At 35.8% G+C, this 19,378-nt stretch overlaps 1 protein-coding gene across 50 annotated transcripts in view; it reads right to left on the bottom strand.

The window, feature by feature from the left end:
* KCNMA1 (potassium calcium-activated channel subfamily M alpha 1) overlaps positions 1 to 19,378 on the bottom strand; it is a 439,218-nt gene that overhangs the window by 310,673 nt on the left and 109,167 nt on the right. For all 50 annotated transcript variants that reach the window (XM_008642826.2, XM_008642831.2, XM_008642837.2 and 47 more), the window contains exon 2: positions 9,505 to 9,669. In XM_008642826.2, coding sequence (XP_008641048.1) covers positions 9,505 to 9,669 — 165 coding nt within the window. The remainder of the gene's footprint in view (positions 1 to 9,504; positions 9,670 to 19,378) is intronic.

Genomic DNA, 19,378 nt, shown 5'->3' with positions numbered 1-19,378 from the left:
GAATTTCTTAGAGCAGAATGTAAAATTCTCCAATTTAGCTAAAACAACAGAATTGACTGGTCCATGTTCTGTTTACAGATGCATGGGTGCTAAACTCTAGCATGGAAAAGAAATGGCAGCATGGAACACTGTCCAGACAGCCTAATGACACTCACAGCACACACAGATCAAATGCCAACTGCCACATGCCACACTCTGTGGATTCTTCTAATTCAAAATTCTCTAAGTTTAAATTCAACCTTACAGCACTTGGGTTGGCTAGATTTAAAAATCCAGAACAAGGCAGCCAAATACTGACTTTCTTTTCATAAGGAACAGATTAAAAAAAGACAGAAAAAAATTTAAAATTAAACAGCCACAGGGATGTTGCAAACATTTTGCATTATCACTAAACTGCTGACAAAATACTGATAATTGTTACCAAGATAAATAGCTGTACTTTCTCAAGGGACATTCAGCACCTTCAGAATACATGTTATCGGATTAAATATAACGGCTGACAATAACCAAGAGCTTAGTATTCCGCAGCAGGCTCATGACAGTATCCCATTTTGTGTATCACAACAATCAGATGGCTCACTAAAATCTACTCATCTCTACTGAAGTAATTTTTGCGAGATTTTACCCTGACAGGCACAAACTGATGTTTTTAACAGTATGTAGGAGTTACATGTTTTTCAATGAGGGGACCGTGGGCATCTGACAGAACTGGATGGCTTAGTTTGCATGCAGTCTACACAAAGCAGGATCAGATTCCACATTTCACTTTTAGTTCCCAAGCGGTATCCCCATTCTAAGCACTAACAAGTACACTGTGTTTGAAATAATTTTTTCTTAAGTTTGGACCAGAAATAGAGGAAGAATCAGATTATCTTTCCCTTCCCATTCTGTATTTACCCTGCCTCAGTTAAGTCAGTTTTGTGACCCCCTACTCACAGTCACAGTTAATGTTTCCATAGCTCATCAGAAGGCATGGAATTACACTGCAGAAATCGCCTTTTCACCCACCTATCCTAGATAGCTATGATGAATAGAACCAGTCTTCACTACACTGAAAGAGCCACCAGGGCTGTTTCAAACTTCCGAAGAGTCCTGTTTTTTTTTTCAAAGTATTTCTCCTAGCTTTATCCCAAGATGAAGTAAAGTGTCTGCAGGATGAAGACTCTCACTAGGAAGGAGAAGCAGGATCATTTGAGCAGACAAGGAAGTTTCTCCCTTAAACTCATGGCATTTTGCTGTGGACTTATGGAAGGTCCTGAGAGCTTCCAGCTTCTAGAAGAAGCACATGAACAGGTAGTTAATAGTCCCTGATTTTTAGTTCTAATTGAAAACTTCTCCATCCTAGTTTCTACCATTAGGTTACCTTCTCCCGTTTCAGAAAGGCAAGAGTAGTGTTTACTACTACTTCAGATTAAACCAAGCCTTCCAAATCTTACCAATACAGACATCAGACTTCACAGGAAAAGTGGGACTTTCAGCAGCTTTAGTAGTAAGCTTTGAAGTTGTCTCTGCTGCAGCATTTGAAGCTGAAACAAAGCATTAATTAAAGCAGAGAGGAATCGCCTGTGCCAAAGCAATGCACATTTAAGGAGCCACATAAAACTACTGAAGCCAGGAGGAATATGCTGAGAACACTTCTCAAGAAACCTGCAAATATCCAAGTAAATACCTAATCGTTTAAAAAAGAAAAAAAAATATTTAAGAAGGGAAAGGAAACTCATTTTGATAGGCAATATTCTGTGTGAAAATTCTGCTGAACACCAAAATGAAGATTTTTCGTTTTACTGCAAGCTTAGTAATTTGTTCCATTTACCCCACACCTCAGAACAAATCATCAATGGCAGAGCTGTACAAAAACATACGCAGAACTATCTTCAAAAATATTCATTATCACATCAGTGTTTTGATTACAAGCACAATTTCAAATACACTAAACGCAAAGAGAAAAAAGAAAACCATAAAAACCCCAGTATTACCAACTGCATTATCAGAGCAGCCCTTCACATGGGAACTGCACAAATGCCTTAGGGGAAGCCATCTGGCTCCTCTAGTGAGCTTTGTAAATATGCAAAGTTGTGCTCGTATCTTTTGTTCAATACCTAACTATTGTCAGTGGCCCATAGGTGGAAGGTAAATTTCACATTCTTACCATGAGGATCAACACAGAGTTATGAGAAGGAACAGTTCTGTATTTACACGCTTCCATTCTAGATGTATGCAAGAAAGAAGTCGCTAAGACTTTTCCTTACTTCTGTCTGATATACATACACAGTGATACAGGTTATTAAGAGTGATAAAGTCGTACAACAATTTCTCAACAAAGAAGACTTATATAACAGAAGTTTACCTAAACAAGCTTTGCCATCTGAATATCAACCATGTTCTTGACTTTCTCCAGATAATCACACCATTCAAAACCTGATACATTATTTTAACATGTGCTTGCTTTTCTTCATTTTAATGACAGAATGCCACAGACACCTTAATTTAAACAAGAAAGGAAGTGGTAGTCGCAAAAAATATTAGCAGAAGGTATTTATTACCACTGTAGAAAAAGCCTCATGCTTTTAAATACTGTTAGAATGGCTTCTGCAAGCATGGTCATCTATCTAGAGGTCACAGAAGTCACTGCAGCACAGCCCAAAGCTGAAGACAACTTTACAGTGGGTAACTTCCATAGCAGCAGCTATGAACTGAGTAAAAATACGGCAGACTAGGCTACAGTGAGATCTGGCTTACAAAGAGAAGGCTTATCAAAATTAGGAATTTTAATTAAGATAAATTGCAGATGTGATGTATACACTAATTTTCTATTTCTCCACCTCCTAAGCTAAGAATTCAAATGCAATGTTTCAAGTCCAGTTCTGAGTATATTTAATGTCATTTCTTTATGATATGTACTGTTTATTCTTTTCTTGATTTGATTTTACCATGTATATGTACCTTATGCTAACCTAACCCATTCTTCACATACCAGTACTTAAAACTGGTAAAATTGAGTAGGAAAAAATACTGTTTATGTTTGATTAGCCATATAATTCATGAACAACCTTACAGAAAAGAAAGTTTAAGATTAGCATATATTAATCACAGCATATGCTGAATTTGAAGGGCTGCATCAGGATCATTGTGTCCAACTCCTGGCCCTGCACAGGACACCCCAAGAACCACCACGTCCCTAAGAGCATTGTCCAAAATATACTAAGAAAAAAAAGTACTAAAAGCAAGCTGGTAGTGAAAGAACTTAAATCATCTGCCTTTATTCCCATATTAAAGTGTCATAGCTGATAAAAAAATTGTCTTCTTGGTCACCTTCATCTCATATGGGGAAGTTAGCATGCTCTCATTTTTATTATTTTAGTTTTATCAGTACATTATTTCTTTAAGATCCACTGAAATTATAACAGTTTCCCAAAAATAGTAGGTGCAGTGACAATCAGAAATGCTACATCTACATGTAGCACTTACATGCAAAATGTAATAATTTTGTTTTAAAGACATATGTGCAATAGAAGAACTTTCCCACAAGACTGCGGGCAGAAGCCCACCCTTTGATCCAAAGCAAAAAGCCTGCAAAAAAAAAAAAAAAAACAAAAAAACCCTTGCTACTGTCAATAATAAATAAATATTCAGAAAATGCATAACTGGAACTTAAACTAGCTACAGTTACCATAGAAACGAACAAGACTTACTCAACACTTCCTACTCTATTCCATTATCGTTATCTCATGAACTTAAATGGAGAACATTGTTCCTATTCCTATGGAAACCCTGGAAATAGCCCACATCATTGTCACAGACTAAGGCAACCTAGAACTCATCTCTTGGATTCATTTATGTGCCACCAAGGCCTATGAAAGATTAAAAATAACTAAATAAAGTTCATTTCTCAATAGAGAAGAGCAGAATCTAAACTATTTCCTAGGAACAGGAGGTAGGTAAGTACCAAACCTTGACAAGCAGTTCCTAACCTATGTACACCTGCAATGATCAGCTCTGTGGTGCTACACTGACACACTGCAAGATACATTCTCAGCAGTTTGGGCACTGTCTTCATACAAATGCCCTTACGCAGGAAGACTCTGCCCTTCCATCCTTATGCCACTTCTCTTCCTTGTTGACCAGAATGAGGAAAAGGGAACCAAACAAAACCACACCACCCAACCACCCAATACCACTCAAGGCATGGAACATCCTGTGCCTTCCTGCCTGTGCAGTCAGATCTGGAAGCTGAGAAGGACTTTCCCCTTCTCCTCTAAGTTCAGAAACCTAGACCACAGCTAAAGTGAAAATATGGCACTATTTATTTTTGCCTGACTAGCAGATTCTATAGGTCACACCAAACTTTGCTTAACTATCTAAGAAAAACTGTAATATCAGAGCCAATAGACTGCAAAACACATTCTTTTATCAAAGAATGCATGTGCTTCCTCGCTGAAAAACTAATGTCAGATTTAGACTTCTAAAAGGCTTGGAATATTATGAGTATGAAAGACTAAATCACTGAAGAATACATTCAATTTCTATTGTCTAGTCAATTAATACATTTTATTCTACATTAACTCCTATTCAGGTTAACTGCATCCTAAGGACATTACATGCTCAGAAAAAAAAAAAATGTTAGTTTCACAAGAAGATTGGTTAACAAGACATTTCCAGGATGAGAGGGTTCAAACTGAAAGAAAAGGAAAGAAGTAAATTTATGAGAGCTTTGCTTATCCTTGAGAAAACTTAAACTTTATATTTGAATTCTGAGATACTCATACTCATGTTTGCTCAAGGTTTCACTTCCTGCTTTGAAAATCTAGTGAAATAGCTGATATTGTCAAGAACATCGTCAAAAAATGTATATGTATACCAAATGCTCCTGCTTCTCCAACTTCTTATCTGTCAAATATCGAATTATCCTATTCTCATTAAAGTAATGAGACAACAGTCACTGTCTTTGGAAACATGGAGAAACCCCACATAATTTCTGTACTGTTACATTTCACTTTGGCTGCTAGACAACTATTACTTATCACAAGAGGTTGTGGGTACTTTTCCCCGTCAACATTAAAAGAATTTGAGTCCTCTCCTTCAGGAAAAAAAAATTTAAAAGCAAATAAAAAGCAGCAAGAACAAATGTAGTTGTGAAAAATACTGAAAAAAATAAAACACACAAGTAAACTAAACCAAAAAGCATATAAAATACCTACATATTTTTCCCAGGAAAATTTACTATACATACTTATATAAGTAAAGATCCACTGGTTTTCCCTGAATGACTAGTGAGACCCCCTACCATTTTTAATAGTTCGTCAGAAGTCCAGTCAAGGGTCTAAAGCTTTCCATAGATTGAGCTGTGTCAAATTCAACGAGATACGTGTGACTTTCTTCTGTATATGAAACACTCCATCTAATTAAGGAAATATTTTTCTTCTTACTCAAATTATATAATTTCAGAAAGCAAAATCAGTTCACAAATATGTTTAATTTCCTGCATCTTGAGATTAATTATGAATGTCTCTGATTCTTCTTTGAGAAACCCACCTCAGGAATCTGATACTTCATCATCTACAGCATCTTACAGCACTTTAAAGTAAATCAGTATTTCCCTGAACAGATTTTAAGTAAACTGGTACCTTTTACTGTTATTTATATTTATGCCATTCAACATTAAATACAAACAGAACTGCACAGGTTCATTTATGTGTTCTTAAATCATGTGCTTATGCAATTTAACATGGACACATTTTTAAACCATATGTCAAAGTCACATCTACATTATTTAAGGGCAAAAATCACATTTTCAAAGGTGGTTGTCACCAAGAAAGTTAGGTTCAAACCTAAAGTATGAGGAAAAAAGGATATTCTGACCACACAGCTGTAGGCACCATGACTAGGCAGCTGCACTACTTCAAAAAACAAAAACAGTTTCTAACTGAAGGACATTCCAGATCACCTTATACAAATCTCTTCCTCCAAAGCCTGCCCTTCAGATGAAATTGGGTAGTGTGAATATTTCTTTGTGCCTAAACCACTTCTGAAATGTCAGAAATAGAATTTAGCTGCTAAAGCAGTAAGAAGTCTATTTCAGTACTTCATCTTTACTATATTCACATAAACTACTGAAACAAATGCAGTATTAGTACAATCCCATGCACATGCCACTTTTACATCTCTTATAGACAAAATATAGGCTAGGAGACACTCAGCTGACATAATGATAAAGCAAGTGATGGCCAAATGCTTTGAAAAGTCAATGGTTTAACTATTTAACATCTCCCATTCTTGTTTCGCATGATGCTCCCAACAACAACAAACAAGGTTTTAATTTCTCCTGTTTGTTTAGTCTTTAAATGTAATTCTCCCTCCAATGAATTGAACAGGGCAGGAGGAGATTACAAATATGGTTGGGTTCTTTCACCTTTCATTTCAGGTACAGAACTCTTCCTTTCCTCTCAACCACCAATGAATTAAACATTTTTAAAACTAGTGTGGAGGGGAATCATCTCTATTGAAGACTTCAGTGCTTGTCTCTGAATGGATTAAATCATTTCACTAATTGTCTCCAATGACCCAGACCATGAAAAAAAAGTAACATCCCTTACTTTCCAGCAGATGCACCAAAACACATGATTTTGTAAATTATTTTGCAAAAAAAGTATTTTCTGACTAAAAAAAAGTTTTCAACTAGTTCTGTGGCTACAATGTTGCCTAAGGCCTTCAAGTCTGCATCTGTTATACAAATAGAAACGTTTGATTTCACTAGAGAATTGTACAAATGGTCCAATGTCAATGTAAATGTCCAATTTTGTACTACACTATGAAGCTATAACCTTTAAACACGTATGTTGTGTTGGCCTTTATTTTCTTCACCTGTGAGTAGCCATAACATTTAAATATTAAAGAGGTAATTATAGGAGCACTTGCTATTTAAATATTTGTTTCAATATTCACAAAGCACCTGGACAAACTGATATGATAAATTAGAAAGCTGTTTTATAAGGTTACTAGGGAAGAAACAAAAGCTAGATCAGACATGGCAAAGATATGGTGATAGACTCCAGCAGAGAAAGTTCCAAAAAGTAGCCCTTTTAGATTTCACAAATAGCACTTGACAGTCCACTAAGATTTATTGTGAAGAAAATGACTTTCCAGGTAAAAATAACAATGGGAGCTTTTTCCATGCACAGAAAACACAAATAAGCTTCTACTTCACACTGATGTGTGTTTCACACTGTGCTAACTTGTCTCCTTCACTTGCCAAATAAACCCAGGCAGCAGTTCCACAACAGCCTTCAGGTGCTCACGCTGAACTGAAGTTCAATTGTAACTCTTCTCCAAAGTCCATTTTCATTGGACTGCTTTTTAAGCATTTTTTGTAAACACTGGATATATAAGATTGATTTTAATTTAAACTCTCACAGGGTAAAAGTGTACTATAATTTCTTAAGTCAGATATCTCATAGAATTTTGATTTCATAAATCTGAAATCACCAGTTCTTTCTTCTTCAGGGGAAAAAAAAAAAAAAGCACTTCAATTCAGAAATATAGGAACACACTGTATTAAATTAGTAGGAATCCATGAGTAAGTCCTATATTTTCAAAAAATACACTTCAAGACAAATATTAATTTGATTCTACTACATCCTATATCTAAAAATAATGTCAGTATTATCCCGTAGCACAAATGTTCATTGAAGCAGTTAACCTTTATCAAATATTCTCAGAAAGTAAAATTTAAATGAACAGCCAAATGGTCCATTCTGGAAATGGTCCTCCATAAATTATATCCTGTCAATTCAAATACTGAATTTGACGAGTGCTATATTAAAATAAATGCACCTTGTTTTCTAAACTGACCAAAATTAACTAAGAGGTTCCATGCACTGTTACTTATTTCTCAGATCGCCAGTCATATTGATAAACCCAGATGTGCACAATATGTGCTGCTATATCTTGACAAGACTATAAATATATTCTCAGAAATAACCTAACCCAATGACATTGGCCAGCTGGTCCCTTTTGAAATGCAGTGGTAAACTCTAAGTACAAAAAAAAAATACCCCAAAGAAATAAATGAAGTCATCAAACAGTGTTGAGTAAGTTCTCCCAGTATATTGAAGTCAAATATATTTTATGTTATGTATATTACATTTTGGTCCCAATTGTTGGTTTCTATCTGTGTTCACATATAGCCCGGTAAAATCAACGCAGGGCAATTTCTGACAGCATAGGTGGGAGCAGAGGACTCTGGGTTTGGGGGATTTCTAGCCTTGATACTTAAATTGGAACTAGAAGCATGACTTTAGGGTTTTTAATGCTGAAGATGGCAGGAAACATGCAAAACACCGTTTTTTAAAAGACAGTCACTAAAAGACTGTCAGTATTGCAGCTGCACATAGAAAACATATAATGCTAAAAGCAGCAAGGGAACTTTCCAGCTATTGATAAAAGTCAGCAACTAACATAAAAAAAAGTGAAGAAGGTATTTCTAGGAAAAATGATCAAAATAATATGCTCGCAGAATCAAACAATAGAGTGGCAATTAATTCACCCCAACTTTTTCCTGTAAGATACTTGATTAAGAAGTGCAATCTCCCCTCTTTTCCTCCATTCCCTTCCCCTATCCAAATAATTACTCTATAGTCCAAAATTGACTTACTGTAAAATACCTCTTAACCAAAATAAACAAAGACCCAAATCCTTTTTCAGTTTAACCCAAACTAGTTACAAAGTTTCACTGGGATTATCTGAAGTTTTAAATGGAATTTAAATCACTTTAGCTTCTATTTTATAAGTATGTGCATTCTAAAAAAAAAACTAATCAAAATGACAAAGGAGACTCTTTCTACTGCAGTGAACTCCACAGAAAACCCTTGCATTTTAATACTTGACAAGGCTCTAAAGCAATGATGTTTAAATAAAGTGAAAAACTATAAATTTTTTTCACTATAAACCACGTATTAATAATACCTGTCTCCCATTTGATACATAGCTGTTCACATGTTTGAAGGATAACAAACCTAGTAAAAATATGAAGAGAATATAAAATCATTACTAGTCTATTGAAAATATCACAAATCTTGTTGCGTACCCAATTCAATCTTGTCTTTGCTTTACAGTTCTGACCACTCTCTACGTTTGCAACATTGGGCTTATTTTTCAAGTTTGCTTCCATTTTTCCAAGCACAATTTTACTTTCAGATAAAATAGGTCTATAGTTTTAACACCTAAGATGAAATTAATAAACTCGCTGTTTGCAGCATAGTTCAAAATCATAGGGCCAGAGTACTGAAACAGGCTGGGGAGTGGTCTGGAAGTCAGTTTTTCTTACTTGCTGTCTCTGCCTCTCTTGCAGTGGGAATTAGTCTGCTATTTTATTTCTAAAAGAGAAAATTAGGATTAACTCAGTGCTGATGCAACAAACCAATCAAAAATCCTCCACTAAAGCTGGGACACAGTGGTTCTTAAAAATGTTCTGCAAAATAAAAACATAGAAAATCATAGAAAACTTACAAGTACTCTGCCAGTTAATGTCTGGGCAGATATCATGACTCCTGCCCAATCCTTCACAGACGTCATCCATCCCACTTCTGCTGCCACATTCTCCTCTTTTTCATCTGTTGGTTTGCAGGCTCCATCTGCCTGTGCATCTCCACCACCATTGATCTTCTGGGCCTCCTGCAAAGTAAGTATTTGGGTTAGTTAATGTTTAGCAATTTGACAGTGAAAGCCAGTATACAGGTAGAAAGAGTATATAGCAATGTTATAAAAACCAGAAAATCTGTCTTCCTGGATCCCTGCTAGATGAAATTAAGAACCTACTTGCCCGTATCTCTTTAGAAATAAGAGAAATAGAAACGCTCTATAAGGTACCAACCTATAGAATAAAACTCTCCTTGACGTTACATCTTCAAAACATATACTTGGCACCAAATATGCTGTATGTTCCTTCCTTACAAGCAACATAATAGACAACAGCTCTGTATGCAATTACAGAGTTACATAGAAATGAATTTGTCAGATGTACACTGAAAGACCTTTTGATGTATCAGTTGAAAATAATGCATACTAGGTGTGAACATAATTTATGTTCAATTTACTATCACTAGAATTCATTATCAGAGTAAACCTTCACTGAGAAGGAGGATGTAACAAGACAGCAATTATCAAGTATGAGGGGAACAAAATACATCATAGAGAATCTTCAGGGAGATGCCATGCTATCAGTGAACCTGTGTTTCAATGAAAGTGTTTAATATATCACAGGAATTATTCTGTCAGTAAGTGGCTCTCACAGAATGAAGAGCTAGAAATTAGAGGAGCCTCAGCTGCACCGAGCTCACTGATGAGTCACATGCACTGGAATTCATATCAGTCTCTCATGGATGCTGCAAGCAAGGATGCCATGCTCTGTAACTGCCTGCTATGTGCTACAGTCATGGGTGCTGCACAAACATCAAGGGAAATGACAGGAGAAGCCAGCATGGATTTTACAGCGCTTAAATCATATCGCATGCAAAGTATCAGACTGTGCCATGAGAATGCTTTTCGTGACAGCATAATACTAATGACTTCCTGACTACTTGACAAGTTATGCTAAACAAGAATAGGAGAGGCAGCAAAATTCAGTGCTGCAGCAAGTACTGAGTACTTGAACTGCGCCCATAGATCTGCATTAGTGCTCCAAGCACTCTGCACAGACCAACAGCTTGAAAGATCTTGTTTACAGGTGTCTTGTCTGTAGGCCACTAAGCAGGAAATCAATAACCATTAATCTCCTTTAGGATATCTTTTATACAAGCAAAGATGCTTGATGCTGGCTATATGGTTATTACTACATAGTAGTAATAATAGTAGAAATACTAGTATAGTAGAAATACTACCCTGTGATGGTCAAAGTCCATAGCTGTGAGATGGCCTTGAGAAGACAGCTGGACACTCCCTGAGAGCAGCACTTAACTAATAAAGCAATTTCACTGAATCTGGCAGCAAAGAACAGCAGAACAATGCTAAAATATAATATGGAGACCAACAGTTGTTTATAGAGAATCTCAACACTGCAATTTAATTAGCTAATCAGACTTTTTTCCTCTGTGAGTTTCCCTCCTAGAAAGCAAGCTCTACATTCTTAACAGCGATTACAGCGCAGTGTGATGTTGCTATATTGATAATAACAAATTATTCAGTTACAACAGTAATTCAGTACACTTCCCAAGCAAATAACACAACAGAAGATAAAAATTACTCTGTATTTGCATAACTGGACCTCATTCACTGACAAATTTGGACATAGTGAATCAGATGTTTTGCACTCAGCATTGAAAGACATATCCTGTGCTGCACACGCACAGAGCACAACCTACAGAAATGAGATCATTGCAGAGGACAGCAATGTACGGCACAGCATGAGGCATTTCCAGCAGAGCAACGCTTGGCTGGAGCCAACTGGTGACCCAAAGCATCACAAAGCCATGCAGATCAGTCCCAAAGAAATGCCTCCACCACCATCAGGGTTTCAGTTATAAACCAGGAAAGAGAAAACTAGGCTTTATACTCCAGATCTAGTAACAAGGTAAAATACTGAAGCTTAGGCAACCTAGACATGTCTCCAAGGCCTCACTGGTCATAGCCACTGTCCCCAGGGTTTCCCCTGACTCCAATGCCCTCCGTGGCCCAGGACACCACCATTCCAGCCCCACCCAGGGCTCCCACAGCCCTGTCCCATCCAGCCTTGGTGAGCTCACAGCCAGTTCCCCTTGCCAGACCCACAGGCTGCTGTTCCAGGCTGGCCCCAAGAAGGCTCCAGGCCAGAGCCTTGTCCCACTACCCCAGCCAGGGTGCTGGGCAGGCCCCTGGCCCACAGGGAGCCCCACAGTCCCGACAGCTACAGACTACTTAAAACACTACACATACCATTTCTTTCTCTCTTCCCACCAGTTTTCTCTGCCTTTTGTAACTGCTAGAGCTTGTCTTTCAGAATGTAAGCTTCACACACCAGATTTTGCTCCATCATCCTCCTCTGCATTGCACAGTGAGCTTTCATACTCTGTACAAGTTTATACTGAGTGAATTAATGTGGTTTTCATAGTAAAGGAGGTGTAATTATCTCTTCCTCTCAGATAAGAAACTGAGGTGGTGATTAGGTGCCTAACTCAGACATTAGAGAAGTCACTGGCAGAATGAAGATGAAACCAGAGTATTTTTTGATCTTTCCACCCAGCAACCCCTGTTTAAAAGTGCACGGATACATACCTTGCTAAAAACACTCACAACTATAGACCTTGCTACAGAAAGTCACAGAACTACAGATCACTAAAAAAAAAGAGCCAAATGAAAACGTCCATTTTATGTTAGTGAACTTTTAAGTATTAAGGCTAGAAAATTCTTTTATTGTGCACATTTCTTCCTTACCACCCAATCTTTTTGTCTTTAGATGTGATTGCTCATAAGATATAAAAATAATTTAAAATTTCCTAGCACTCAATGAAATAGTAGGCAATTTACTTAATCGAAGAAGCAAGGTAGCTTTTATATTTTGAAAAGGTTTTTATAACCTATAGTTCTTTTGCTGTATTGTCTCCTGGTTGCCAATAGAACAGAGCAGTAAGACATGACAAACCTATTCAGTATTTGATTCGCTATAGGTATTAAAATCTGTAATACATTTGAATGGCTGTATTACTGTATTTATACTACTGATTTCACATCTATTAAAATCTCCCACCCATATTATTTCTTAATTAAAATTTAAGTAAAACAGTCATCCCCTGCCAAGTATGATTTGGAACACTCACGATCAGCCTAGCTCTTGACATTATTGTAGCTGTAATTAATATGCAGATTAGTTGCTGTTATGTAATATTTGTATTCGGTTGGGATATTTTATATTTTTCATCTACATAGCTAGCTTTTTATCTTATTTAATTGGCAGTTAAGTATTAGGAAAAGTTTATCCCCAAGTCATTATGCAATTGTGCAGAGATCACTAGAGGAGGTTTGAAGGCTGCTCTTTTTAATATACTGAACACAAAAATCAGTCCTGTTATTAAATGCATAGTCTTGTTCCATTGATATTTCTTCATCTCAAAGCACTGAGTAACCAACACCAATACCTGAAAAAGGTGCTTAAAATAATAACCTGACAGTGACAATAATTATTTAATTATTTACAAGTTCAGTATTACAAGTAAGGTATCTTTACCCACTCTGCTTACCAGTTTTCATTATTTTAATTACTTGATAACAGAAATATTCAGGTAGATTAAGTGAGAAGCAGTATATTGTGAAATATATTTTTCCTGAACTTAATGACAAAATGAAAGAGAGCATGATGAGAAGGCATGTGCAGGAATCAGTACTCAGTGTTCTACCAATGGTTTGACACAGACCTGGACCAGAAACTTCAATGGCTTGTCTTCTATTTTCAGCAATAAATATTGATTTTGATTACATTAAGTTCTGGGATTCTTAAACACAGTTACTTTAAGGAAGAAGAATTCAAAAAAGCAAAGTTTACCCAAAAACAGTTAACAGTTTTCAAAATGTAGTCCTGCTTGCTTCATTTCACCTCTTAAATTTCTGTACAAACATAGAACCACTGCACAGACACCTCACTCAATTCAGGATAAGACAAGATAAAATCAGAAAGTTATTACAAAGCCTCAAAACATCATCTAAGAATAATCTGGTTTTTTTAAAGACCTAAAAACACAGGACACCGTAAAGACAACCTGGAAAGAACTCTCTGATGTATGGTACTGAAAAAACTTGGCACCCTCCTAAAATATGTTAAAAAACATAGGAAACAGGTAATGTGAGGGCAAAGAACTGGGTTGAAGTGTGGTGAAACAAAGAAAAGGATTTGATAATCCCATGTATCTAACATGTAACTAGTTGAATATCACACAAAAATCATTAAGCATCACCTGTAATGAGATACACAGCATTAAGTCATACCCACAGCACTCAAGAGAAAGTAGTATGGCTCAATTTAAGCAGATGTTTAAAAACAGTAACACCAATGAAGCAAACAGTGTTGGCCTTTCAATTCCATCCTAGATAACATGAGATGAGAAAGGGTCTGTCAGAATGGCAGCTGCTCCTAGTTTAAAGTATGCAGTAGTAATACAACAAAAAAATATAGTTTGGAGCAGTTAGGAAAGGGCTGCTTTAGATAATGATGCTAGCAACTAGCAATTTTATCTCTACTAACTACCGTTCAATTAAGAGCATTGCATTCCTAGACCCTGCCATTTTAAGAAATGTTTTATATCATACCAACAACACTTTCATAATGGCTATTCTTATAAATTAGGAATCTATATTTATTTTCTTTAAGAAATGTTTTATATCATACCAACAACACTATCATAATGGCCATTCTTATAAATTAGGAATCTATATTTATTTTTCTTTCCTTTTCATTCACCTGTTTCCCCAAAGTCACCATGAGGTGCTATGTGAAGAGGAATAATTTTGCATACAAGATTATTTCTCCTTTCTCTTAGGCAAATGTCTAAAACACTGTTTAAAATTATTAGACTTCTGCCAATAATTTAATTCCATGTCCTTCAATACATTCACTTGCCACTTTGAAATCTCCAAATAGGGGTCTTCAATTTATATAAAACCATAATATGATGCTGCATTCTCAGAAGCTGGGCAAAGTACAGTGAATGTTAAGACTTCAGGTATCTACTGAATATATTGCCATGGCAGATGCCTTCTGCCACATACAGTTACCATCCTCAGTCTCCATCTTAATAGTTACTAAGTACCAGTTCATCCAGTGCTAAAAACAAGCAAAACAAAAAAACCCTGCAGCTGTTCACCTGGTCCAGGGCAGTTTAGGAAACAGAGATCTTCACTGGAGTATTAATAAACAAAACAAATGGCAATGTGAGAAATGAACAGCTTTATGGAGACTTACAAACCCCTTGCAAGAATCAGTCTTGTAGGAAAGAGAAAGCAAAAGCTAAACTAACTAAATGTGAGCTAAGAGGTCCTTCTAAACTGGCCTATCCACAGCATTTCTTTGAATATTAGGTTACATTGACGTCAGTTATCGTGCTGTAGCTATGGTTTGACTTGTTTCAAAGGATTAATTATTGATACCCAGACAAACATTATTCCTTTCACTGAATAAAAGAACCAGAATGATGTATGGAAAACATGGCTGATGAGATAACCCAACATTTTGCTCTCATAAAATATTCACAAGCTATATAACTTGGTGTTTGCAAATTTGTAAGATTAAGTAAAATAAGTCAAAAATAGAATACAAAAGTTTTCTTATTAGTTTAAGACTGTTATACTTGGTTTTCTGCACTCCCAAGGAATTTTTGAGAAGCATCTTGCCAGTCCTTATAACCAGAGCCTTTCTTTCTTTCTTTCTATGCTGACCAAGGAAACCTCCCTCCACCGTCCACCCCTCCAGTCACCAGCTTCTCTGTTGCATTTTTGCAAACCTTCAGCAATCCTCACAGATTTTATGTTCTGTGCCCTTCATATTTCTGGTATGGGTTACTTGTACAAAATTCCCTTTTCACATTATTGCTTTGACTGACAAGAAGTGCTGCAGTAGAGGGATTAATTCTAAAACCTTGACCTGAGAGACGAGGGAAACTAGACTAGTAAAATATAGTGTTCCACCCGTGATTCCACAAATAGTACAACAGTCTGTCAAATGAAGGGTTCCTGGGTATGGTTCTCACTTAAGAATATGAAACAGCAGACACCTACGTTATCTGAAATCTGAAGAAAGTACAAAAAGATTCATTTCAAAGTTTAAAAATTTCTACACATTAATGGCAGTGTTATAATGTAACACTTCCATTGATGTGAAACAGTATTTCCAAATAACTGAAAAACTGGCTGGCAGATTTCCATACAAGTGCCTAAGAATTGAGAGATATGCTGCAAGTCCCTGTTCTGTCATCAAATTTTGAAAATCCTCAGCCACATTGTCTAATCTCTTCATGTCTTCACCCTGCAGCTATAAAACAAGAGCAACAGTAGTTTCTGCTGCATAGGAGCCTTATAAAAATAAATATATGTAGGATTTTAAGTGTCTTGGTATTACACAAAGACAATGCAGGCATAATGTAGGTGAAATCACAAAGTAAGACACTAAAAACCTACTGGTAAAGATTGTTACAGTAGTTATATAAGACAATTAAACATATTAACACAGATGTGTAAAAGAGAAGCAATTAAGAACTCCAGATGACATAGGGAAATGAAAAATGACAAAGTCATTGCAAACTTAGACGCATTCAAATAGACAAATGGTGCTTTTTAAGAACTATTGGTTCAAGTTAGCAGGAGTTTATATCCATAGTTATGTAAGCTTTTGCTGTAAGTTAAACAGTTTGTGTGAATAATTTCATGTAAATTTATTGATAAAAATAAGACTAAGTTTTCTTTTGTTGCTTCTGATTGTGTATTAAATCCCATTGATAGAAATAAATAACCTCTGAACTTGTTATAAAACTACATAACAAGTGAACTTACTGTCTGCAATATATAAATAAGGAAAGAAATAGGACAAGTCAGTGATGCACAGGTTAAAAGCATTCACTGAAAATATTTCACAAAATGTCAAACTAATACCTAGCCTATAAATTTATTTTCCTTTTTAATAGTTAACAGAGCATTTCTTATTAATTTCTTCTAAGACCAAATTATTATTGCATTAAAATATTCTCTGAAGGCCCTTTCAATTATAAAGTAGCAGACAAAAGGGCAAACAAGCATTTCACTTTATTAATGGGGACACTACACTTAAATGGAAGGACACATTTCATTATTCTTTGGTCCCTACACACCATAGAAATACGTACATTAAGTAGATTAGACAATTATCATGTAAGACATTTGTCTTTAACTGTATCTTCTGTGGTTCAAGCCTTACACTGAGGTCATCCTTTCAAAATATATTTTTTAAAGTCCTTTGGAGTAGATTAAATATGATAGAAACTAAACTTGCAAAAATGTAGGAAGCAATTTTAGATGGGACTGAGTTATTGAAACTTATAGAAAGTTACAGAAAAGGGTTCCTTAATAGAAAAGCACAGAGAAGGGCAGAAAAGTGCATGCATTTTCTGTTATCCTCCTGTCTTGTTTCCTCCCACCTTCCAGAAGGCAAATCAAAGTAAGCATAAAATTGAAAATAAAACTGATACAGATGTTGTCGTGAAGTGAAAACTGCCAAATTACCTATATACTATTGAATAAGAAGTATCTTTCACAGATGTAAAAACATTTTAAATATTTATCCAAAGGTCTCAAAGTGCTTCACAAATGCAAGAAACCAGTCTTAAAAATGAGAAAAAAAGTAAGAAACAGTGGGGAAGTTACCTAACTTACTTATCTTGATTACAGGAAGTACTCTAGTTGATTGCTTGTAATTTTGTTGTTGTTGTTGTTAACATTAAGTAATACACAGTTCCAAGTTTTTCAGTCATTACCTCTTGGCACTTTTTTTTTACTACCATGAAAGGATGAAAAATAGAAAAATAACATTTTTTTTTCTGATTTTAAGAGCAGTATTATGAGTAAGTTTTTTATGACCTTTAGGATCTAGATTACAAGGTAGTTTTTACAAAATAATTACGTGATAGAACCTGCAGTAAGAAAATGAATAAAATAACTATTCACTGCCAGGAATAGTCAATTAAATACACCATTGAAATGTTACAAAAGTAGAAAGTTTCTTTCACCAAAAGATATACTCAAACACCACTTACAAAATAAGTATCAAACTGCTTTGTCAGTGCAGTTAAACTTCACAGCATCTTTTCAGTTGTGTACTTTTCTCCATCCTGCTCAACCACAGAAGGGAGGTTCGTACCCATTAGCAAACAGGATGCTTTCATTCATTGCATTAACTTCATAATACTCTCTTGCATGTGCTACCAGCAGTGTCCAAGAAAAGGAGATCTAGACTGAATTGCAGAAGGAAATTTTTCCCCTCTTCTGTAAAATACGGAATGACTACAACTCATTCTCAAAATCACATTTCTATTGCCCAAAAATCACAAAGAAGCCATGGATTAGGAAATGCAGTGCACAGCTTCAAGGACAAAGCACAAGGTAGTATAGCAACTCCAAAACAGGAATTTTGGTCCTTACATAAAAGGAATTAACCGCTCACTTCCTTAGCTGAAAGGACAGGTTTTCACCACAAAAATTTGCTGACAGGAATTTGAGAACTTCACTTGACTCAAATCAAATATTTTAACATGGAAAGGATGGACCTAAATACTTGCGTTTTCTTTATATGCAAAATAGCAAATTATCAATATTTTATAGGAATATTGGCCATCTTCAATGCTGAGCCTCAAAGAGAATTTATTTGCATATACATGTTTATAAACAGATTCATGATTTTTCAGAAGTATTTAAAGATAACAGCATAAAAGATGAAGGAGAAAGGCAGTGGGACCAAAAATAACAGACTTGCAAATATAACAGGCTGGTAATATCATAACACACATAACACACAATAATGATTTGAAAAACACCAGAGAAGCATTCTATCATCTGCCAAATTCAATAAAAGAGTAATCTCTAAGACTCTTTTGATTCAAGGGTAGTATATAACATTTATTATTATTGTATTAAAATCATAAAGGAAAGCACAATGAATTAAAGGCAGCTCTCTGTAGGATATAAAGCCATATCTCAGCCTATCCTGAAGTAGGAAAATAAGTTCCAGTATGCAGCACATAAATATTTGAAGAGCAGCAGGTCAGCCAATAAGTAATTAAAACTATTTACTAGCACACAACACTTCTCACTCAGAGATTACAGAGTGCCATGCAGCTTTCAAACGGCAAGAACTTGGTGCAGGGGGGAGTCAGAGAGCACACAAATGTGCAGGAATCTGGAGCAAAGACATACAGCTGTACTTCTCAAAATATCGCAAATGCAGATTTACTTGCCAACTAACTGTTTTAATGATTACTATAAAATAATTTCATTAGACTCAGCATTTCCCTCTAAAAGCCCAGTTACATCACACTATAAGAAATGTGTAAGTGCTATTTATTTAATCAAGTAGATGTAACTTCATTTATTACCCACTACTATGAAAACAATTTTGTATAATGTGAATCTCATGACTCCCTTGCATAAATGGCAGACAAAAGTTCTTAATCTACAAGAAATTTTTCTTCTTGCAGCTTCTTATTTCTTTTAGGCAACTTATATTACTTTGGTTCACCTCCTAGACACTAAATATCAGCATCCAAATTACCCAGTATCAAAACTTGCAGACTACAAATACAGCACCTGATACATTTATGGTGCAAAGAAACACTCACAGTTGTTCCAAATTTACAGATACTGACTCAAATCTACGGGAGTGAGGAGAGGACTGCTAAAT

The sequence above is a fragment of the Corvus brachyrhynchos genome, unplaced genomic scaffold (genome assembly GCF_000691975.1).
Source record: "Corvus brachyrhynchos isolate BGI_N302 unplaced genomic scaffold, ASM69197v1 scaffold279, whole genome shotgun sequence".
NCBI classification, from domain to species: domain Eukaryota; kingdom Metazoa; phylum Chordata; class Aves; order Passeriformes; family Corvidae; genus Corvus; species Corvus brachyrhynchos.
Note: the sequence above shows the minus strand (reverse complement) of the source record. Positions and strands in the feature narration are given on the sequence as shown.